This window comes from Crocuta crocuta, unplaced genomic scaffold (assembly GCF_008692635.1).
Source record: "Crocuta crocuta isolate KB4526 unplaced genomic scaffold, BGI_CrCroc_1.0 scaffold561, whole genome shotgun sequence".
Classification (NCBI taxonomy): domain Eukaryota; kingdom Metazoa; phylum Chordata; class Mammalia; order Carnivora; family Hyaenidae; genus Crocuta; species Crocuta crocuta.
In genome coordinates this window covers 968827-993422 of record NW_027530529.1, presented here as the reverse complement: position 1 = coordinate 993422, position 24596 = coordinate 968827, and the positions used below count along the sequence as shown (strand labels likewise).

Here is a 24596-nt window from a genome sequence, read left to right as displayed (position 1 = left end):
GAGAGAGAGAGAGAGAGAGACTGACTGACTCAAGCAGTGTCCACACTCAACATGGAGCCCAGTGCAGAGCTTGATCCACAGCCCCAGAATCATGACCTGAAGCCGAAGTCAAATGTCAGTTGCTTACTGACTGAGCCACCCAGGTGTCCCAAGATTGTAACGCGTTTCAACATTCCAAAAAGTCTAGTAGAAATTGTTAATTTACCAGACTGTGCATATAAAGAAACACCAAGTTTCTTTGCTTCTGTTTGGAATTGGCATCAGCTCAGGTCTGTACTGATCAGAAGTCTCTGTGATTCTCTTTGTGGATTTATGAGAGTTACATGTGATTTATGTGGTATAATGGGTAAAGCCCTAGGCAGAAGAGCCCACAGTTAACAGATCTGGGTCCACCTCTGGCTTTCTTTGTAATTATTAGCAATTTCATGTTTAAATTACATTATAATGAAGTGTAGTAAATCCTTCCCTTCTGATGAAAGGAAGAATTCATAACTACCAAGAACAATCTGAGTCCTCTCCCTTTAATGTAGTAACTTTGCTTTTAAAGTGTCTATAAAACCTTTCTTATACAAAAACAAATTACATTTGTGAGTTTTAACCACAATTTGAGTGGGTTTTTCTTTCTTTCTTTTTTGAAACTGTACATTTTGTTGCAGAACCATGTGGCAACCAGGAACAAAAGAAGCACGTATGAAGTCTTGAGAGCATTGTCTGTAGCTTACTCGTCTCTCATCTCTGTGTCCTGACACTTGGCCTGGCATGTAGTACATATTCAGGGAACATTACTAGTGGACAAATGAGGGGCTTCCTGAATTTAGTGGCCTCACTGTTACATGTTCAGGGCATACAAAGAGAAGACATGCCTCTGTTCTCAGGGTGCTTATAAGACCCATACCTATGCTGNACCCCATCACATATATTTTTATTCCTCTCATTTTGTTGTTCTCCTCATTTGGGCCTTTGTTTATCTGGTTCCTTTACTTAGGCCTTATTCCTTTCTTTGGGCTTAGTAACTCCCTTAGGTATTGTTTTAGAGGTCACTTGTTTCAGAAAGTTGCTTCTGAACCTATTGAGTGGGCTACATACCTCTTTTGTATTTTCTTACACTCCCTCTCCTTTTCATTGTACCACTCATCACTTTCTACTCATCACTTTGTAACGCAATTAACTATTCTTGTCTGTATGCCCTAGGAGACCATCTCTTTCTTGTTCTTCTTTGTGTCTTCAGTACTAAACACAAAGCTAATTAAGTAGCAAAGCCAGGATCTGATTANGGGGGGGGCGGGGAGAGAGAGAGAGAGAGAGACTGACTGACTCAAGCAGTGTCCACACTCAACATGGAGCCCAGTGCAGAGCTTGATCCACAGCCCCAGAATCATGACCTGAAGCCGAAGTCAAATGTCAGTTGCTTACTGACTGAGCCACCCAGGTGTCCCAAGATTGTAACGCGTTTCAACATTCCAAAAAGTCTAGTAGAAATTGTTAATTTACCAGACTGTGCATATAAAGAAACACCAAGTTTCTTTGCTTCTGTTTGGAATTGGCATCAGCTCAGGTCTGTACTGATCAGAAGTCTCTGTGATTCTCTTTGTGGATTTATGAGAGTTACATGTGATTTATGTGGTATAATGGGTAAAGCCCTAGGCAGAAGAGCCCACAGTTAACAGATCTGGGTCCACCTCTGGCTTTCTTTGTAATTATTAGCAATTTCATGTTTAAATTACATTATAATGAAGTGTAGTAAATCCTTCCCTTCTGATGAAAGGAAGAATTCATAACTACCAAGAACAATCTGAGTCCTCTCCCTTTAATGTAGTAACTTTGCTTTTAAAGTGTCTATAAAACCTTTCTTATACAAAAACAAATTACATTTGTGAGTTTTAACCACAATTTGAGTGGGTTTTTCTTTCTTTCTTTTTTGAAACTGTACATTTTGTTGCAGAACCATGTGGCAACCAGGAACAAAAGAAGCACGTATGAAGTCTTGAGAGCATTGTCTGTAGCTTACTCGTCTCTCATCTCTGTGTCCTGACACTTGGCCTGGCATGTAGTACATATTCAGGGAACATTACTAGTGGACAAATGAGGGGCTTCCTGAATTTAGTGGCCTCACTGTTACATGTTCAGGGCATACAAAGAGAAGACATGCCTCTGTTCTCAGGGTGCTTATAAGACCCATACCTATGCTGTAGCTGATATCTACTAAGCTTTTAAAATATGTCAAGCATAAATATATGCTTTGCCTGTATTATGTCATCTAGACCTTGTAACTACTTTGTAAAGAAATGAGTATTAGCTCTGGTTAAGATGAAAAAAACAAGATGTTTGGAAGTTAGTTATTCAAGATCTCCCTCCAAGTTAACGGAGGCATTACTCTTCACAATTCACTGTGTGACCTTTCTCATTCTAAAGCACGTATCCTTAGCCACTGTATGATGCTAGTCTCGAATCAGCAGACCTGGGCACTAGTCTTATCTGCACTCTTACTTTAAGGCACGTTAATTCACTTTGCTGAATCTTAACTTCTAAAATGCGAAAATGAGATCTAGTCTGTTTTAATCCTAATGTAATTATATAAAATCTGCTTTTTTAAAAAAGTACCCAGTGGAGCACTGTGATTGGAGTACTGAGTTAAATAAGAACTTAGTTTTGAAGAAATTCAATTAATGGAGACAGATGTATGACTGGATCACATGTTTCCAGAGTCAGAATCTAAACCTTAGTCCCTTTGACACCAAAGTCCTTGTTCTTAGGTCACTGTGAAGGTGGTAGCCGAATCTGTGGGCCTGGAAGAGATCTTCCAGAGAGAGTTTGTCAAGTGAGAGGAGTAGAAAGCGAAAGACGAACCTGAATGAGCAGGAATCCTTGGACTCGTCCCATGGCTCTTAACCAGATGTGCGGTTTTATTTGTCCTCTGTTCTGTAGAGGTCCGCATTGCTGCTGTGGAGGCCCTCTGCATGCTGGCCCAATCTTCCCCCTCTTTTGCTGAGAAGTGCCTTGATTTTCTGGTCGACATGTTTAATGATGAAATTGAGGAAGTACGTCTGCAGTCCATACACACCATGAGAAAAATCTCTAACAATATCACCCTCCGAGAGGATCAGCTTGACACTGTCCTGGCTGTGTTAGAGGTGAGTCTTTAGTTTGTTACTCATTTCTTCACCAGTGACTACTGAGTGCCACTTTATTTTTTTTTTAAACCAGGCTTTGTGTTAGGTACTGGTGATGCCGTAGTATATAGGCCATGCGGTTCTGCCTTCTTAGCACACAGCTCTACCAAGGTGCAGAGGACTCGCTGTTAAACAGCACACTCAAAGGAAGCTTAGTATTGCTGTGCTTGGGAAAGCACAGGGTTCCCTCACGATACTGACAGGATGTGATCAGAATTGTCTGAGGTAAGGTTGGGAGGTGGGGAAGGACGAAGGACTGCTGGAGTGGAAACTTGCAGGAGGAGGACTTGGTGAGACCTTTTCTTAGGAAGGGATGACACCCTTGGTGGTAGGTTGGAAGGTCACCAAGGGGAGCAGTGCCCACGGATCCAGAGGTAAGAGTGAGTATGATGCATGTGAGGAATTAAAAGGAATTCACTGTGAAGTAGCCTAGAGCTGAAGTGATAGAAGTGGGGAGAGAAGTGGTTACAGATAATTTGGGCAGGGGCTAAATAATGAAGAATTCTTTTCAGCCGTTGATTTGATTTAATTCTTCTAGTGAATCATATGATGTTAAAGCAGAAACAGATCTTAGGGAATTGACTCATTCAACCCTGGAGTTTTACAGAGAAGAAAGTAACCTTATTTGAGGTCACAGAGCTCATAAGTAGCTGTGCCAGGATATGAACACAGATTAGCCTCCCAGGCTGTACAGCTCTCTGTGGTTCTTGAATTATTTTTCTAAAGTATTGGGATTTTATTTGTGAGTATTGAAGTTTTTCAAAATACTAATAAATGAGATTTGGCCTCTGGGTTTCTTTTCTGGTTTGGTTCAGTTTGGTTATGGTCTTTCAGAAACTGTGAAAGGGAGAGCTATTGGATGTGGTCATTAGCACTTGTTACAGATTTCTGCAACGTACTTCAGAAAATGGATTGGGTGCTTTGATTTTGAAGTGTCCTATCAATTTTCTCAGTTGCTCAGCACTTCTGGTAAGATCTTTCCTGAATTATAAGTCTGTATTTATAGTTTTTCACGTGTTTTTTTCCTAAGAAGACAGGCTGGCATTCTGTGCTTTGTTCTCCAGGGAGGGCGCTGCAACCTAGCCCGCCTTTCCTTTTTTGCATTCTTTCCCGCAGTTCCTCATCTTGAACTTTATACTGGAGTCACCCCTAATCAGTATGCTTTTTCTCACCATTTTCTTTCACTGTAAGTTTTCCTCCTCTGCATGCAAAAACTGCCGCTTTTCTTTTCCCTTTTTAGCCACTTCTCATGTAGTAGACTTCTGGTTACTCTCAGGATCTACATTAGGCAGCATATTTCCTAACCAGCCACACCGCAAGTGGGTTAAGTAACACTCCTTTGTACTCCCATGTCATCCTGTGTTTAGCATAGGTTTGGGTGTTTTTTGATCATTTAATTCTTTATTTCACAAGACTGAGAGCTTCTTAAGGGGGCAGGATCCTGGCTTCTTTCTTTTTTTTATTTCTAGCGCGGTGCGGTGTCTGACACAAGTAGATGCTCAGGACGTGTTTGCTAGATGCCAGGCAGTTCCAGGCATGTTGTACTCTTTACCGTATTCCTTTCAGGGTTCATTGTGGTAACTTACACATAGTGGATGCTTAGTAAACATGTTCTAGAATGACTCTGCACAGCTCAGCTGTATAACTAGGAATTTCTTAGGAAACACAGTCAAAATTGTTTTATTACTTTGAATATAGTTTTTCCAATATATCGGTATAGCTGCCTTCTGTCAGTGGTGAGGATTTGTCCGTATCGGAAGCACTGTGTCTAATGGCTAAGTTCACAGCATGTAGAACCAGACAGATTGGAATCAACCTGTCAATCTCTGTGTTTGTTCTTTCCTTTTCACTTGGGTTTGTTTTTTTGTTTGTTTGTTTGTTTTTGTTGCTGCTGTTGTTTTGTTTTTATTAACCACCTATTATCTGCCAGGCACTGTATTAAGGAGGATACAGTAGTGAGCAGGAACCATGGTGCTGTTCTTGTGGACCTTATAATTTAGGTATGAGGGAGGTAGACAGACAGGACACAATGAAGGTGTAGTAATAAGCTGAGTGAGGAGCTCATGACAGAAAGGAGTGAGGTCCCATGGGAGTATGTCATAGAAGCACTTGGTCTGTAGGGTCTAAGGGAGTGCAGCAATCAGGGAAGCTTCTGAAGCCGATCTCTGAATAAGGAATTAGGCTCTCACGTGGCAGGAAGAATTAGGAGTGTGAGGTGTAAGGATATTCCAGGCAGAGGAGTGGCAAGTCTAGAAACTGGTAGGCAGAAGGTAGGCAGTGGAGGGACCAAGAGAGAGCCTGGCTGCAGCAAAGAGCATTTAGTGTATGGTATGAGGCTAGGCCTGGAGGGGTGGACGGGACCAGCTCTTGCAGAGTTTGAAAATCATATTAGGCAGGGCGCCTGGGTGGCTCACTTGCAAGCTGTAAGCTCTGACTCTTGATTGTAGCTCAGGTCATGATCTCACGGTTTGTGAGTTCAGACCCCACATCACTGTCCGTGCAGAGCCTGCTCGCGGTTCTGTCTCTCCCTTTTTCTGCCCCTTCCCCACTTGTACACACTCTCTCTCTCTCTCTTTCTCAAAACAAATGAACTTAAAAAAGAAAATCCTATTAAGGGAAGAACACCTGAAAGTTATTCAGGGTGTCCTACCAGCTTTGTGACTTTGGACAAAATATTTATTCTCTCCGGTCCTTCGTTTTCTCATGTATAAAGTGAGGATAATTCCACATATTCATTTGTTTCTTATGAGAATTGAAAGAGAATTCATGTAAAATGCTTGGCATGTTAGTAGCTCATAATATTGATAAAGCCATTCAGGAAACATTTCCTGATTTATTTTTTACGGAGCTGGGCTCTGTGCTAGGTTCTGTGAGTATGTAAAAGTAGACAGTACGAGTTCTTACCTCTGAGATGCTCACAGTTTTATAGAGAAGGCAGCAGTACAAGATACTATCGGGGCGCCTGGATGGCTCAGTCAGTTGAGCGTCTGTCCAACTTCAGCTCAGGTCATGATCTCACAGTTTGTGGGTTCAAGCCCCGCATCGGGCTCTGGGCTGACAGCTCAGAGCCTGGAGCCTGTTTCCGATTCTGTGTCTCCCTCTCTCTCTGCCCCTCCCTCATTCATGCTGTGTTTCTCTCTGTCTCAATAATAATAAACATTAAAAAAAAAAAGATAGTATCAAGAGTAAGCTAAGGAATGACATTCTATCCAGAGCAATAGCATATGGCTGCAGATGAAGCCTGGGAAGGCTGAAATGGCACAGCATGGACAAGGATTTTGAGAAGTTCACATGGCTCTGAGCGAGAAATGGGCAGGGAACTGATTTTGAAGGACTTTGTATGCAGTGCTGGGGAGCCTGAGTTCTGCCCAAGAGGTGTGGGGAAGCCAAAGGAGGTTCCTAAATAGAGCAACGACATGGTCAGATGTGCTTATTAAGAAGCTGGTCCGGATAACTCTACGGAATGAAGAAGAATCGAGAGACCTGAAAGAGGGTTCCTGGAGAATAAAGAAGGCATGTTTCCAACCTAGCTTTGGAGAAGAGTTCTGTGATTCTTAGATTTTGCTATGTGGATGCAGATATAGCCTTTACATGTTTTAACTTGATTTATTTCATGTATTAAGTAAAAGTTAATACTATAAAACTTTTAGGAGAAAATATTTGTGACCTTGGATTAGACTCAGATTTCTTAGCTATGACACCAAAAACTTAATCAGTAAGATAAATAGCTAGATAAATTTGACTTTATCAAAATTTTAAAGCTCTTCAGAAAGACACTTTTAATTATAAAGACAGCACAACAATGTAAATGTATTTAATGCTGTAGAACTATACACTTAAAATGTATGTTGACTTAAAATGGTAAATTTTAGGGGCACGTGGGTGGCTCAGTCAGTTAAGCAGCCAACTTCAGCTCAGGTCTTGATCTTACGGTTCTAGAGTTCAAGGCCCGCATTGGGCTCTGTGCTGACAGCTTGGAGCCTGGAGCCTGCAGCCTGCTTCAGATTCTGTGTTTCCGTCTCTCTCTGCCTCTCCCCTCCCTGCTCACGCTCTGTCTCTGTCTATGTCAAAAGTAAATGAAAAACATTTTAAAAATGGTAAATTTTATGTTGTGTTTATTTTACTATAATAAAGAAATAATAGGATCAGATCAAACATATATAATGCCTTTAATATATAAACTACAAAAAAAGGGGTGGGTGGACTTGGAAACAGAAACATGCGCAGAGTAAAGGAGATGTGAAGGCAGAGAGAATGCCGTCTATAAGGCAAGGAAAGCCAGGGCTACCAGAAGCTGGAGAGGCCTGGCCCACAGTCTCCTTCACAGCCTCAGAAGGAGTCAGACTTGCTCATACCTTAATTCTGAACTTCAGGCCTCCAGAACCGAGACAGTAAATTTCTTTTTTTCTAAGCCAAAGGAAAAACCTGTTTTTGACGAAACATACCACAGACTGGGAGAAAATATTTGTAAAACACATATCTGGTAAAGAATATATAAAGAATTCTCAAAATTGAATAATAAAGCAAACTATCCAATTTCAAAATCAGCAAAAGATTTAAACAATACTTAAGCAAAGAAAATAAAGTGGCAAATAAGCACTGCATTAGTTATCTTTAGAAGATTCTGATAATAATAATAAGTAATAGTATCAATTTATTATTTTGGAAACTTGTAAATTAAGGAATCAAGCATTAATCTTTCCTTTTCCTATACAAACTGAACTTCATGATAATCAGCTAGTCGATGAAGGAAGTTTCTCTTTTTTTCTTATATGTATTTTTTTGTTACCTTTTTTATGTTTATTTTTGAGTCAGAGAGAGCGCACTAGCAGGGGAGGGGCGGAGAGAGAGGGAGACACAGAATCTGAAGCAGGCTCCAGGCTCTGACCTGTAGGCAGAAAGCCCCACACAGGGCTTGAACTCAGGAACTGTGAGATCATGACCTAAGCCAAAGTCAGACACTTAACGGACTGAGCCACCCAGGCGCCCTGGGAAGTTTCTCTTTATAGAAGTTTTCCAGTTAATAAGTAAAGAAGAATGATAGGATTTGTATATCATTGTTTTACAACTTTAATGAATTAGTAATTGAGGCAGTGATTACCTGTGGTTACTAACATCACAAAGGAGAAAGGGAGTTCATAGTTCCTGAGGGAAGCACACCTTACCACCCATGAAGTGGTCTTATAAGAAAAACAATGTGAATCTGATCAAGACTCTAAATGTAACTATAGTCACAGGATATAGAGGGAAGAAATTACAGGGGGGGAGGGGGGAATGTGAGGTATTTTACATATTAAAAGATGCTTAATGGGGCACTTAGGTGGCTCATTCCTTTGGCTCAGGTCATGACCTCACTGCTCCTGAGTTCAAGCCCCTCTTCAGGCTCTGCTGACAGCTCAGAGCCTGGAGCCTGCTTTGGATTCGGGGTCTCCTTTTCTCTCTGCTTCCCCCTGCCCATGCTCAGTCTGTTTCTCTCTCTTTCTCCCAAATATAAAATTTTAAAAAAATGTAAAAAAAAAAAAAAAGAAAAAAGGTGCTTAAGGAACATATTACCCAGCTGTAATATGTGAACCTTTGAATCCTAACCAGAATAATCAAAACTTTTTAAGTCAGAGAAATTTGAGTATTGGCTGGATATTTGATCTTAAAGAATTATTAAATTTTTAGGCATGATATTATTGGTTTTGTGGTTTTTTTAAGGTAAGGAATCGAGGTACCTAGGTGGCTTAGTCATTTGAGCATTGGACTCTTTTTTTTTTTTTTTTTAAATTCAGGTTAGTTAACATACAGTGTAGTATTGGTTTTAGGAATAGAACCCATTGATTCATCATCACTTACCTGTAACATTCAGTGCTTATCCCAACAAGTGCCCTCATTAATGCTTATCACACATTTTGCCTATCTGCCCACTGACCTCCCTTCCAGCAACCCTCAGTTTGTTCTCTGTATTTAAGTGTCTATTTTATGGTTTGCTTCCCTCTCTGTTTTTATCCTACTCTTGATTTTGGCTCAAGTCATGATACCAGGGTCGTGGAATCGACCCCCATCAGCACTGCTCCGAGTATGGAGTCTGCTTAAGATTCTCTCTCCCTCTTCCCCTCTCGCCAGCTTATGCACGCACGCATACACACTCTAATATAAATTAATAGGAATCATTTAAAAATATTTATGGAAATGTGTACATATGAAATGATATGATTTCTCTGGTTTCAAAGCAATCTGGGAAGAGTGGGTAAAGGTATAGATGAAACAAGATTGCTATGAGTTAAATGTTGAAACAGGGATTTATTATCTCTACTTTTGTATATGTTTCAAATTGTCTACATTAAAAAGTTTTGAAGAATTGCCAACAAATGGTATGGAGATAGCCAAGAAGAATAGAACTGATATGTGTACATTTTTTTTTAGCATGAGGAAGTTGTTGGTGACCTTTTCCAATTATTTTAGTGAGGTGTTGGGATGGAAGAGGCCATTTCTCTAACATCATCTTGTAGTATTCTCTTTATATTTACTCTGCTTTAGCCACATGGGCTTTCTTGCTATTTTTCATACATGCTTCCACTTCATGGTCTTTATGTTTGCTGCTTCCTTTCATTATTCTATGTAAAATATCCCACCCATCTGAATATTCTTACCTTGAACTTGCTTTATAGTTTCTCCAGAGTACATACCACTATCTGACGTATATAGTTATTTATTTTTGTCTTTTCACTAGAATGAAGCTCCTGAAAGCAGAGATTTGATTTCAGTTGATGCTGTATCCCTAGTACTTGGTGTACATAGTGGATGCTTGATAAATGTCTGACTAATAAGTACTAAGTAAATGTTGAATTTATATGAATGAATGAACTAGTGAATGAATTCTTCAGATTTCAGTTCATTACTTCTTCTGTGAAGTCTTCTCAACTGCTAGCCCCTCCCCTCCCAGAAAATCGAGAGACTCTTTACCCCCTAGTCCCATTGTAACTTGTACACTCTGCCATAATAGCTAATCCACAGTGACTGCTTTTATTATGATCTTTTTTTAAAGGATTCATCCAGAGACATTCGAGAGGCTCTTCATGAACTTTTATGCTGTACTAATGTTTCAACCAAAGAAGGGATTCATCTCGCACTGGTGGAGCTGCTGAAAAATCTAACCAAGTACCCCACTGATAGGGACTCCATATGGAAGTAAGGACTTTTTGCTCATTTGTTCACTGAGTCCAATAATGTGGTAAATGTACAGTATTGACATAGATTCAGTGGCTCATAGATTGAGAGTGTGGCTCTCAGTTTTGCCTTCAATTTAGAAATCTGATTCAACTTAAACTGAACACTCGAGTCTGATTCCTAAATTGAATATCACATTTTAGATTATTTATTTTTTTGTCCATCCATCTACCTAGCAGATAATATGTGCCTGCTACCATATACTTATCATGTGCCAAGTCCTGTGGTAGGTGTTAGAGGTACAGAGATGAGTTGATTAGATTCCTTTTTCTCCTATATAGTGTTAACCACTTCTTTGTCTATTTTGCATTTTTTACAAGATCACAGCCATAATTATAGAGATTAGATACAGGACTTGGCACTTTGTCTACAGATGGAAAATTACTATCATTTTTTCCCCTTGGTTACCTCTACCTTTACTAACTAGAGTCAAATTTAACATTGTTCATAAATTGCTGTTTGAAGAACTACTTGCATATGTTTATGATAGAATATATCCCACATAAGTGAGCTTTTGTGATGAGATCACTCTAATGGTATAACTTACTGATTTTTCAGAAAAATTTGTTACTAAAAATAGAAAAACTGGGTCAGATCAGGTACTTGTAAGATATATAAAAAACTGAAAATACCAGGGAAACCTTCAAGGAATGCTCAGTCATTTGGGGTGTAGGGGTTGTCATGGGGAAAAACACCTGTGTTAGTATCTGTGGTTCTGTGGTGACACAGAACTTGCCTTAACATAAAATATGGGATTATTCACCAGAATATTTATAGAAGACTGTCTTTATTGGGTGATGTAGACAGAAAGCTCTTTTCACCTTTTATAGTGCTCCAAAAGATTTTTAAGTTACCTGTTCATTATTATTTGAATTTTCATCTCTTTCCGTGAATGATGACTTTACTTAGGAATATCAAAAAGAATGTGATAAGAGAGTAAAGGAATAGTCGCAGTGGCATGTTTTAAAGGCATTTTTAAAGATAGATAAATGAAAGTTTTGAAGAAGGTATTTTATTCTGTTGATATAATCCAGTTACTGTATTAGGTGCTGTGGAGAGTTATGAACAGATTCAATTCAGAGACCTAGCCTTCAAATACCAGGAAGGGTGAGAAGTAGGAAATATGTAGATGGGGAAGTGGATGAGACAGAAAAAATGTTACAGGTCAGAATTGAAGTCCAGTTTTAGAGAGGCCCAGGTGGTTGGCAGATCCAAATAGAAAAGGAAATCAAATAAAGGAGTGTGACCTGGAGGCCAAACTATAAAATTTACAATGTCCCCTAAAACACAGTGAAAAAAGGTTGAGAGAGTTCAGGAAATTAGTGCATTAAGTTCTTTTCACATAAGAAGAAAAGCAGAACTGGGGAAAAGTGTAGTTTCCTAAAAATATCAAGCATTTGAAATGGGATACCTATCATACTGCATATATCCATGAATTTGTTCATGGTGTTTGTTTTCTGTTACCGGTCTACCTATTCTCCAGTCCCTGGTCAAGTCCCATCTCCTTTGTGAAACCTTCTCTATCATGGTGATCTCTTCTACTTTTGACAGGTAGAAAGCAGAATATCATTCATTTGGTAGTTCATTAACTTGGATTATTTATCATCTTTGTAGCTGGATCATAAACTCCACAAGAATAGAAATAAGGATTTGTATTTCTTTTAAATTCAGCCCACCTTCTAAATCAGAACGTTAAAAAAAAATAATAAAAATGCGTAACTATCAGTGCATACGTAGTTCTTTATAGTTTATAAAGTGTTTTCTTGTAGTCTTAATAGTTAACTAATAGCTGCTTAATAATAGCTAATTGAGTTCTTACTATGTGACACTTTGCTAAGTACTTCTTATTAATTATCTCATTTAATCCTTATATCAACTGTATGAGGTAATGATTTTTATCCCATTTTGTAGTAGGAAACTTACCATCCAAAGCCACGTAGTTATTAATTTTCATGTTTCAGATCAGGTCTCTTCCGATTCCAAGATACCAGGATATCAGTTAGAATGTTTTTGTGTTTCTATAATAGAAAATCTGATTGAAAGTGGCTTAAAGAATAAGGTCTAATTTTTTGGCATGACAAGTCAGAAAATTGGTTTTAGGATTGGTCATTCAGCAGCTTAACAGGGTTAGTACTCTGGTTGATTTCTCTGCCGTTCCCTTGGCTTTCTTCTCATTAGTTGCAAGATAGGCTGCCTCATAAGATAGTATCTTAAGGCAGAAAGGAAAAGGTATGCCTTCTTATGAAGTTCTCTTTTTAGTTGATTAGGAGAACATTCCTGAGAAGTTCCCAACCAGACTTCCCTTCTTACTCCTTTGACCAGAAACAGGTTACTTTACTACCTGCAGAGCAGTCATTGGAAAATGGGAGTGGGATTGCCATGATGAGTTGGACCAGTTTGAGTCCTTGGGCTGGGCCTACCTTCTCTGAGCACCTACCTGATACCTGAGGAAAGTCAGGGTTTTCTTGGCAAGGTAGATGGGGAAAATGGCTGCTGGTTAAATAACCAGCAATGATTTATGCCATACTGGCCCTTTATTTTTCAAAATAGCAATTCTTTTAGATGAGTTAACCGAGTTCCAGAGTAATTGAATGTCTTATCTGAGGTCATAGAGGTAACAAAAGTAGATGGTTGGGAATTTGCAATTCCAAATCAGGTTTTCTGATTCCAATCCCCAGTTCTTCTTAAAGCATTTATTAAGTTGTTAAGGTGGGCTCTCATTTTGTTTGTTTCAGATGCTTGAAGTTTCTGGGAAGCCGGCATCCAACCCTGGTGCTTCCCTTGGTGCCAGAGCTCCTGAGCACTCATCCGTTTTTTGACACAGCTGAACCAGACATGGATGATCCAGCTTGTATCCTCTGTGCTTAGGACAGGCTCTGCTGATGTGGTGGGGATGTTCTGCAGTGTAACTTGGGGTGGGGCGTCCAAGTTTAATTTTTTTCACATCTTTTAGGTAAGAGTATATCCTGAGGGAGCCTGATAGTTATTATTCTTAGCTTTCATTCGTGTTTTCAGAGTAATTCACATTTGCTATTTATTGCTGCTGCTACTATAATTATTATCATTGTTATTTACTTATTTTTTTTACCATTTATTGAGCCTCTGCTATATTCCACACACCATTTCATGCCTTACACATTTAGTACTGATTTTCTAAACATCCGTGGGAAAAGGTATTATTCCCAGTTTATAGATGAGGAGACTGAGGGTTAGAAAGTCTAAATAACTCTCCAAGCAGCGAATGTGGGATTCAAAGCCTGACATCTTTGGTTTTAAAACCTATGAACTTTCCCCTTGTATTACTCCATGTTTAACTTAATCTGCAGCCTGAGGAGGGCATGGGATGAGCGAGGCTGCAGGATTCCTTTGCCTCTGATACAAGTTCAGTAGGATTATGATAGCCAGGGGCAGCATGTCATGCAGGTGTTTTCCAATAATAGGAATACCTTTACATTGGTGCATCCACGCTCTCTGAGGGTTCTTTTCCCTCTCTAGTGGATTCTTGGTGAGATTTGGGGGTTATTTATGGAGATAGAGAGCAGCCAAATACTTACTTGCTTTTGTAAGTTGGCTATTATATTCTCTCTTAATTCTGTTTGTTTATTTTAACAGTGTGTCTGGAGACATTTTTAACAATCTGTTTAATTGATGTACTAACCAGTGCCTAACTTTGTGTTACCACTGAGAAAGGTACATCCCAGACCTTACCTCTAAAGATGCAATACTATAGCTGTTTGAAATTCAGCTCATCAGAGAGGCTATGGGCTATGTGTTACTACGAATTACACATGATGTATTGAAGTGCTCTAAAATCTGAAGGCCCTTTTACATTGAAAAAAAAAAAAAAACTTTTTTGAAAATCTGTTATGTTAAGATATTTTCCTGCATAGTTGGAAGATTGTGTTATTTAGGAAATATGTTTGGCTGTAAGTAAAAGAGATTGCCCTCAAGTGTAGCTTAAACAGGTTATGATATTTACTTTTCTTCAAGGTAAAAGAAATCTGGAAGCACATAGTCTAGTGCTGGTGTAGCAGCTCTACATTATCTTACTGATCCTAGCTGCTTCTGTCTTTCTCTTCTGCCATTTTCAGTTGTCCAGCATTGCAGCCAGAGCTTCAGTTAGGTCAGGTTCCAGGTTCTGAGCAGAAAGCTAGAGGATATTCGGAGTACAATGAATGTTCTGTTAGCAAGGAAGAATGGATATTGGGTAGGCAAATAGCAGGCACTTTTATAGGGATACATACAGAAGATTAGAGACTATGTTTATCTTTTAACTTCCGATTTTCCCTTTGTTATAAAAGTAATATGCAGAGGAAAAAAATCCACAAAGTTGAAAGAAGAAACTTCATCCTTAACCGAAGTCCTATTAGAATAATTGACCATTAGTATTTTGGTGTATTTCTTTCTTCCTTTTTTAAGCCTTGGGGTTGGGATTTTGGTGTTATTTTTTAGATAGTTTATCTCATCATCAAATATCTGATAATAGATGGCTACTATCATATCCTCTATCTCTGTTAGAGCCTGCTTTTTTTCACTTATGTCAAAATGCTTGTGATACAGAAGAATTTATGCATTCTTCATAAAAAAAAATGTTTTTCTTTTTCTTTTATAAGTTCATTTTTGGGAGAGGACAAGTTGGGGAGAGAGAGAGAGAGAGAAAGAAAGGAAGGAAGGAAGGGAGGGAGGGAGGAAGGGAGGAAGGGAGGAAGGAAGGGAGGGAGGGAGGGAGGGAGGGAGGGAGGAAATCTCAAGCAGGCTGAAGCAGGCTCCTGGCTGTTAGCGGGAGCTGGATAAGGAGCCCAAACTCGGGAAGTGTGAGGTTGTGACCTGAGCTGAAATCAAGAGTCAAATGCCTAATAGACTGAGCTACCCAGGTATCCCCATAAATATAATTTTTAATGATTGTGTAATACTCCATCAAGTGGATGAAATACAAGATGTAGAGTCATTCTTCTTGTTTCTGATTATTTGCTATTATATTATTTGCTATTATAAATGATTCTGTACTACGTAATTATTAGAATAAAATTTGAGATATAGAGTTACTCAACATTCAAAAAGCTTTTACTGTCTAGTGCGAAATTATTATCCAAAGGGATTGTGCCAGAATGTACTTTAGTGGGCTGTGTACTGAAAGTTCCTATTTGTTAGTATTCTCAGCAGCCTCAGGCATTATTTTAAAAAAACCTTTGGTAATTGGGGTGGTAATTGGGGTAATTCTGAGTTGGGTAATGTATCTCTTTGTTTAAATTTGCATTTGTTTGTTAGAAAATTGTCATTTAATTGGACTTTTGGGGGCAGGAAATGGGGACACCGGATTTTGGCAGAGCTCAACCTTTTATATCTCCAGTTTTCCTTAACCCACTCATGCATCAGACATTGCAGTTTTGGTTCTTATTTTTAATGCTGCTAAAACCTGTCCAACAATGCCAGCATTGTTCTCAGATCATACCTTCAGGCACTATGCCTACCTCCGAGACAGCCTTTCTCATCTTGTTCCTGCCTTAAGGGTATGTTGAAAATAGCTTTTGTCATTTTTGGGTTTTTGATCTCTGGACCTTTGTGGTTGTCAAATAGCTGAAAGCAGACTATTTTCTCTGAAAACATGTTCGTTCATTCATTCTCTTTCTGAATTGGCTCTCTCCCACTGTTTTGTACTTTTGCTTCTGTACCCCTTTTTAAGAAGATTCATATTCTAAATGTCCCATATTCTAAATGTCTAACTCAAGTGATCATGTTATGTTAGGCAGGAAACAGGCGTCTGGAAGAGTATATTTTAGACCAAGGATTAGATTGTGTAACATTTTAAGAATTACATAAAACTAATTCTCAACAACTTTATTTTTTAATAATAAAACTTTGGTTTTTTTTAAACCTAGAGTTACAGAAAGAAATTTTTTTTAATTAACCATAATTATAATGGCAAATAATTATTGAATGCTAACCGTGCAGGCACTTTTCTGAGCTTTTTTTTGTTTGTTTATGTTTATTATTGAGAGACCGACAGAGACAGAGCATGAGCTGGGGAGGGTCAGTGAGAGGGAGACACAAAGAATCTGAAGCTGTCTGCTCAGAGCCCAATGCGGGGCTCGAACCCACGGACCATGAGATCATGACCCGAGCCAAAGTCGGACGTCCAACCGACTGAGCCACCCAGGCACCCCATCTGAGCTCTTGATTTGTGTTAATTCATCCTTGTTTAGGTGACTCTAAATGACTTTATTTCAAATAATATATGTATGTGGTTAGAAAATCTGAACTGTCTATAAGTTACAAAATTAAAAGTGAAATCCTTTTTGCTCTCCCCGTCCCTTTCTTGAAGGGTAACTAGCAGTAAGAAAGAACAAGAATTATAATTACCATCATATAAAACATTTTTAAAGCATACTTTATAAATTTATTTGGAAGTAAATCTTCATTTTCCTATGAAGTGAAAGATCAAATGAAGTTTAAAAATAAATGTGACAGGGGCGCCTGGGTGGCTCAGTCGGTTGAGCGTCTGACTTCAGCTCAGGTCATGATCTCACGGTTCATGGGTTCGAGCCCCGCATCGGGCTCTTTGCTGACAGCTAGCTCAGACTCTGGAGCCTGTTTCAGATTCTGTGTCTCCCTCTCTCTCTGACCCTCCCCTGCTCATGCTGTCTCTCTCTCTCTCTCAGAAATAAACAAAATATTAAAATAAATAAATAAATGTGACAACAGACTGATTTTTTAGTCCCATTTCTATGGTTAGCCGATTTATTTCAGTTAGCAAGAGAAAATAATACTCTACCATTCTTTTCTTTGCTTCTTGCTGCTTGTGATTATATTGTATAGATCCTATTAGTTTTCTTCTTTCCTTTTCTCCCACTGAGCCTAAGGAATGAGAGAAAGATTGCTTACAGAATTATCTCCCCTGTTTTTCCTTTCCTGTATTTGACTCACGTTTTTTTTCTTGTTTCTGTGTATTACCAGACACTGAGCCACAGAATTTGATGGCGCTATAACACCACTATGTTTGCTTAGTTACCAGGTAGAAAACTAGTGTCATCGGCTGTTTCGGCCAATATCACACCTCATGAGGACCCTTCCCATCAGTTCCTGCAGCAGAGCCTAGAAAGGGTCTACAGTCTTCAGCACCTGGACCCGCAGGGAGCCCAGGAGCTGCTGGAGCTCACCATCAGGTGAGATGATCCTTCGACAGAGTTAATGCTGTTCTTCTGCTCAGCTTAGCTGAGCACTGCAGCCAGTGTTGGCCTACACTCACACATGGTTTTATGATCTGTTTATATTTGCATTCGTTTGGAGTGTGAGCATATTTCAGAGAAAAGCTCTTTGTGTTCATGACCAGATTGATGATCAGCACAAAACTTGAAAGCGTTAAAAAGAAGCTGTTTTTAATTGTCCTTTCCTTGTATATTAGTTAGGATAGGTGACAGAAAATGTAAAGTAGAAGTGATTTAAACAAGAGGAAAGGTTAATTCTTTTTTGTAGGCAAGGCAGAGCTGAGATGGTTATCAGGGTCCTAGGTGCATTTTTTCTCCATCTTCTGGATCAAGTGGGCTCTGTCTAAAGATCCAAACTCTGGACTATCCTCTCTCTGCTCCATGCTGCAGGAAAAACGAAAGCAGGAGAAGGGCATCATTTCTAACCCCACCCTCTTTTATATATATACTAGAGGGAGGGAGGGGGCACAGGAGCTGGGGAAAAGGATAGACGAGGGGGGAGGGCAGAGAGAATCTCAAGCAGGCTCCATGCTCAGTGCAGAGCCTGACACAGAGCTCGATCCCCCAACCCTGGGATCATGACCTGAGCTGAAATCAAGAGTTGGACACTCCACTGACTGAGCCACCCAGGTGCCCCTCCCCACCTCCTTTTAAGGGCACTTCCCCAAAATGGCGTGTTCTAATTTTACTTGGATCCCGCTGACCAGAAGTTAAGTCACATGGCCATATGTAGCTGCTAGCAGCTAGGAAATGCAGTCTTTTTTCTGGCTGACCAGTGCTTTGTTAACGTTTGGTGGCTCTCATACTCAGAAGAAGGGGAAGATAATGGGGAACAACCAACAGACTCTGCCAGACCTTATTAGGAGGTCCTGAATGATATGAGAAGAATTGAAATCCATTTGCCTTTAGCAAAAGCAATATCCATCTGCTTTTGTAAGTAAGGTTTGTGGCCAAGTTGAGTAGCACCATAGACCCTGTATGGCCTACAAACGCTAAAATATTTACTCTCTGACCCTTTATAGAAAAAAGTTTCCTGACCCTGAAGTGATGCCTCTGTCACATTTTGCTTTTTTTCTTCTGCTCTCTTAACAGAGTGATTAGTTTTAAAGGCCACTATCTGAAGTTGTTGGCCCTGAGCCCAGGAAAATAAGCTCTACTTTCTGACTCAGCCCCACCTAAATAAACATTTAGGTTTTGTTCTTGACAGTTTTTATCCTGTTGGCACTAAAACAAGTACAGAATGCATAAAAGCAAGCTAATTTGTTCATCAGCTGCTGTGCTGGCTGTTAGGTACTCCATAAACACCTGTTGATCTGCCTTGCATGTTCTGGGGTGAGTCCTGCTGGGCTCCAGGCTGGTGGGGTTGCTGTTCTAGTGCCATGCCTAGGCCTGGGCACTGTTTCTAACTTGAGTGCATTCTGAGAAGGTGGCCAGGATGATGAACTCTCCAGAAAGGAATGCAGACGGTATAGTAGTTATTGATGACCCACTCTGTTTTACAAACATTATTGCAGTTAGATATTGTTACCATTTCAAAGAGAAGAAATGGAAATTTGGGGAGGTGAAGCAATTTGCTAGGAAGTATCAAAACTGATATTTGAATCTAGTTTTGTTTGGCTTTAAAATTGATGCTTTCTGTGGTGCTTGGGTGGCTCATTTCGTTAAGCGTCCCACTTCAGCTCAGGTCATGGTCTTGCCTTCCAGGTGTTTGAGCCCCATATCAGGCTCTGTGTTTATAGTTCAGAACCTGGAGGGGCGCCTGGGTGGCTTAGTCGGTTGAGCATCCGACTTTCGCTTGGGTCATGATCTCGCGGTTCGTGGGTTCGAGCCCCGTGTCGGCTCTGTGCTGACTGCCAGCCCAGAGCCTGGAGCCTGTTTCAGTCTGTGACTCCCTCTCTCTCTGACCCTCCCCTGCTCACGCTGTCTCTCTCTCTCTCTCTCCCCTAGAAATAAAACATTTAAAAAAAAAAAAAAGAACCTGGAGCCTGCTTCAGATTCTGTCTTCCCCCCCTCCCCTCTGCCCCTCTCCTGCTCACACTCTGTCTGTCTCTTTCTCAAAAATAAACATTAAGGGGCACCTGGGTGGCTCATTTGGTTAAGTGTCCGACTTCGACTCCGGTCATGATCTTGTGGTTCGTGGATTTGAGGCCTGTATTGTGCTCTTTGCTGACAGCTCAGAGCCTGGAGCCTGCTTTGGATTTTGTGTCTCCCTCTCTCCCTGCCCCCACCCTGCTTATGCTCTGTCTCTCTCATTCTCAAAAATAAACATTAAAAGTTTTTTTTTATTAAAAAACAAAAAAACCCCACAAAAATTGATGCTTTGTGATATGCAGCAGTGAAGGCAATTCCTATTAGGTCAGCCGATGCCTGGGGTTTTGCAGTACTTACATTTTTGGTAGTTGTTGCAAAGTGAAATGTTAGAGTTTCAGACAGAAGTTTCTCTGATCAGGACTCTGATCACTTACTTGTTAGTATTAGTTTGAAACAAACTTCACCATCATACACACCCTATCCCCTTTATTGTAATCCAAGCACCCATTTAATCTAACTGAATCTCACTGATAGAATGTGTGCTGTAGTTCAGTTAGGGCTCTGGGAAATGATTTATTTGTTTCTAGAATTTGATGTAACTCCTTTGTCTTCACCATTGTGCCTTGGGTATTGTATAGGAGCTCAATAAATACTTGTTGAAAACTGTAGTTGTGATTGCTTAACAAGGAATGAAGATTTTATTTTTAAAGCTTTTTTATTTTTGAGACAGAGTGGGGTAGGGGCAGAGGAGAGAGGGAGACACAAAATCCCAAGCAGGCTTTGCACCATCAGCAGTGAACCTGACACAGGGCTCGAACCCACAGACCGTGAGGTCATGATCTGAACTGAAAGTCAGAGTTGGAGGTTTAACCAGCTGAGCCACCCAGGTGACCCAGGAATGAAGACTTGTAAGATTGTTATAGATGGCATTTCCTTCTAGCCATATCTTATCTCCAGATTTATGGATTTGATGTTTGGTAAGGCTCTGCTGTCCTTGATCATAACAAGAGCTGTCTGTCAAGTGCCTGCTATGTACCCACTCTTTTAAATGCTTTATGAATTGAATTTGAAAACAATCTAAGAAAAGTACCCCATTTTTGGAATGAGTGAGGGAGATGGGGTTCATTCGTTACATTGTTTTTGAGTATCCATCATATGCTAAGGCTGAAGGGGCACAGAAGTAAACAAAATAGTCTCTGCTGCAAGGGATCTTACAGCCTGGTTGGGGAAATAGGTAATATGCAATGCAATATTGTGTTTTCCATGTGCATTATGGGGAGTTCAGGGTTCTCTCAGATAACAGAAGGGAGGGACCTAACCCTTCCCTGGATGGCTAAGCAGTTACCTGAAGAATGAATAGTTCATCAAGTGAAGAAGGGAGAAGATTCTGCAGGACAGACAGTAGCAAATTCCTGCACTAGAACATAGGTCTTTCTAGCCCTTTCATCTGGTCACGCTGCTCTGTTTCTGGCTAACAGTTTGTAGGACATAAAAGCACCTAGGATAATCAGATTTAAAATCCAAAGGAATTGGTTGAAGCCTTAGTTTTTATCATTTCCTGGGTTCATGATCTTGGGCCTCAACACCGTCATCTGTAATTTGAGGGTACTACGTAACTGCTCATAGGACTGTTGTGAAGATGACATCATGATCTGTGCAAAGTATTTTGAGAATAGCAGTTACAGAGATAATAGTCATTTATGAAATGTTTTAAAACTTAAATTGTGGGGGCACCTGGGTGGCTCAGTCAGTTGAGCGTCTGACTTCGGCTCAGGTCATGATCTCGCGGTTCCTGAGTTCAAGCCCCGCATTGGGCTCTTGGGCTGACAGCTCAGAGCCTGGAGCTTGCTTCAGATTCTGTGTCTCCTTTTTTCTCTGCCCCTCCCCTGCTCATGCTCTGTGTCTCTCTCTCAAAAATAAATGAACATTAAAAAATTAAAAAAAAAATTTCAATTGTGGCTCTTCTGACACAGTAGACAAGTTCTTGATATTTTGTAAGTAAATCCAGTCCAAACTTTATAAATGCTACTTAGTGGCAGCATGTGGACTAAGAATTGCTAGTGTTCCTGGGAGGGGCACATTTGCCTTCCCAAATCACATTCATAGAAATGTGACTTAATATGCATCTGATTTCAGGGACACCTGGGTGGTGCAGTGGGTTGGGTGTCTGACTTCAGCTCAGGACATGATCTTGCGGTTCATGGGTTCGAGTCCCGCGTCGGGTTCTGTGCTGATAGCTCAGAGCCTGGAGCCTGTTTCAGATTCTGTGTCTCCCTTGCTCTCTGCCCCTCTCCCACTCATGTACTGTCTCTGTCTCAAAAATAAACAAACTATTTAAAAAATATGCATCTGGTTTCAAATCCATTTTGGTGTCATCTGCATTTGATGTAGTTCATAAATAAATGAAAAGACTTTAGTGTGGCTGGGTGGCTTAGTCATTTAAGTATCTGACTTAGGCTCATGTCATGATCTCACGGTTTGTGAGTTCAAGCCCCACATTGGACTGTCTGCTGTCCGCGCACAGCCCATTTCAGATACTCTGTCCTGCCCCCCGCCGCCCCTTCCCTGCTCTCTCTCAAAAATAAACATTAAAAGAAGACTTTAATATTAAATAAATGAAATATGATATGGTTTATTTAAAAAAAAGATTTGTGGAGTTCAGACAGACCTGAGTTCAAGGCCTGTTTTTGCTGCTTATTAGTCTTGTAACCTTGGACACACCACTTAAACTCTGACCTTCCCTTTCACTCTCAGTGAAATAGGCTTAATTGCAATTTGCGTTGTCAGGATTAAATGGGCTCAAGTAAGGAAACACCTAGCACACCTAGTATAGTGCACATAGAAGGTGCTCTTTGTGCCTCATTAAAGAGTTCATAGTTTTCTAATGGATGTTTAAACTTCCTGAGGATTGTGGGCATAGGTAGTTACCGAGAGGAAGCAGTAGGATAGGGGCCTTTTGTCCAGGGTGAGCACGTTCCTTTTTTTGCTCGTACAGTAGTTTGGATTTCCCATGGCTGGTTGGGTTACATCTTGTTCTGTGCAACTGAGAGCAGTTGCAGCAGTGCAGGGGCTATAGAAAAGCTTAACACCTGGCAGCCGTCAGCTAATGTCTAGTCAGCTGGTCAGTGTTCTCTATAATTGTTAACAGAAGGCAGACTCTTCCTGGAGAGGAAACATTTCAGAAATACAGCGATTCAGGGCTGTCTTTGCAAGAGAGACCTCAGAGATGTGAAAGAGAGGGACCAGCTGGCCACCCCAGTAGCATTTCACAGGTGTGAGTAGCTAGTACAGGGTCTTGCCTTTTATTGTGCTGGATTCCGACACCTGAGCAGACTCCAGGAACCACTCTAGCTGCCAAAATTCACAAGAGATAATCTATAAGCCACTGGCCCTAATTTCTTGAGTCACTTTGGGAAGAATTCATTCTGTGTCCTTTTCTGGGGTATCTCCTTCCTGATATCAAGGTCTGTAGGAGGCAGCATTAGCTATTAAAAAGTTGCATGAGGGGCACCTGGGTGGCTCAGTTGGTTAAGCATCTGTCTTCCGCTCAGGTCATGACCTCGCAGTTCGTGAGTTCCAGACCTGCATCAGGCTCTCTGCTGTCAGTGCAGAGCCCACTTCTGATTCTCTGTCTCCCTTTCTCTTTGCCCCTCCCCTGTTCTCTCTCTTTCTCAAAAATAAATAAACATTAAAATAAATAAACATTTTGTTAAGTTGCATGAGATTAGTGGGAGGGGCTTACTCCAATGGATAGTTTTGTACAGGCTGTTGTCAAACTTTACATGAACTTTAAATTGTGAAACTTTATGCCAACCCTGCCCCTCGTCTTTCCTTGTGACCCAAATCTTCAGGTTTTCCACAGCCATCATTTCTATATGAAATTTTGATGTTGCCATTAAAAAATAAGATAGCTTTCCATGAATGCTTTCTGAGATGGATTATTAGGTCACACACACACACACACCCACACACACCTCTCCCTCCCTCCCCAGCAAAAAGAAGAAAAGAAAAGAAAAACAGTGTTTTTTTTGTAGATGTACTGTGTATCCCCAGAAGAATGTAAAAGAGACTGCCAGTGGTGGTTGCCTCTGAGAAGGGTGTAGTGGTGAGAGCGCGTTGGGATGGGAAGGTGCACTAACTCAATTTCATGTCCTGTAGTCTCTTTTGAATTCTGTGCTTTATTGGTTTAATTCTATAGCTTGGTATGTATTGTCTATTCAACATATTAGAAATTTGAAATCCCTAATTCCAGGCCCCACACAACTGTTTGTGTTTTCTTGTCCACAGGCAGCTCTTTTTTATATTTTTGTTATCATTTTGTCTATACCTGCATCCAGCTAGGATACTTGTAATTTCAGGTATCTGATGCTCATTTCAAACAGGCTTACAGTGGCTTTTTATTTCCTCATACAAATAGAAAATCAGGGGCGCCTGGGTGGCTTAGTCGGTTAAGCGTCCGACTTTTGCTTAGGTCATGATCTCGTGGTTCATGGGTTCGAGCCCCGCGTCGGGCTCTTNACTTTATAAATGCTACTTAGTGGCAGCATGTGGACTAAGAATTGCTAGTGTTCCTGGGAGGGGCACATTTGCCTTCCCAAATCACATTCATAGAAATGTGACTTAATATGCATCTGATTTCAGGGACACCTGGGTGGTGCAGTGGGTTGGGTGTCTGACTTCAGCTCAGGACATGATCTTGCGGTTCATGGGTTCGAGTCCCGCGTCGGGTTCTGTGCTGATAGCTCAGAGCCTGGAGCCTGTTTCAGATTCTGTGTCTCCCTTGCTCTCTGCCCCTCTCCCACTCATGTACTGTCTCTGTCTCAAAAATAAACAAACTATTTAAAAAATATGCATCTGGTTTCAAATCCATTTTGGTGTCATCTGCATTTGATGTAGTTCATAAATAAATGAAAAGACTTTAGTGTGGCTGGGTGGCTTAGTCATTTAAGTATCTGACTTAGGCTCATGTCATGATCTC

The 24596-nt window shown here is 40.4% G+C and overlaps 1 protein-coding gene across 2 annotated transcripts in view; it reads left to right on the top strand.

The window, feature by feature from the left end:
- INTS4 (integrator complex subunit 4) overlaps positions 1-24596 on the top strand; it is a 116613-nt gene that overhangs the window by 65262 nt on the left and 26755 nt on the right. For both annotated transcript variants that reach the window (XM_077767537.1, XM_077767538.1), the window contains exons 11-15: positions 2926-3131; positions 10201-10343; positions 13118-13233; positions 15759-15892; positions 17388-17545. In XM_077767537.1, the coding sequence (XP_077623663.1) occupies positions 2926-3131; positions 10201-10343; positions 13118-13233; positions 15759-15892; positions 17388-17545 (757 nt within the window). The remainder of the gene's footprint in view (positions 1-2925; positions 3132-10200; positions 10344-13117; positions 13234-15758; positions 15893-17387; positions 17546-24596) is intronic.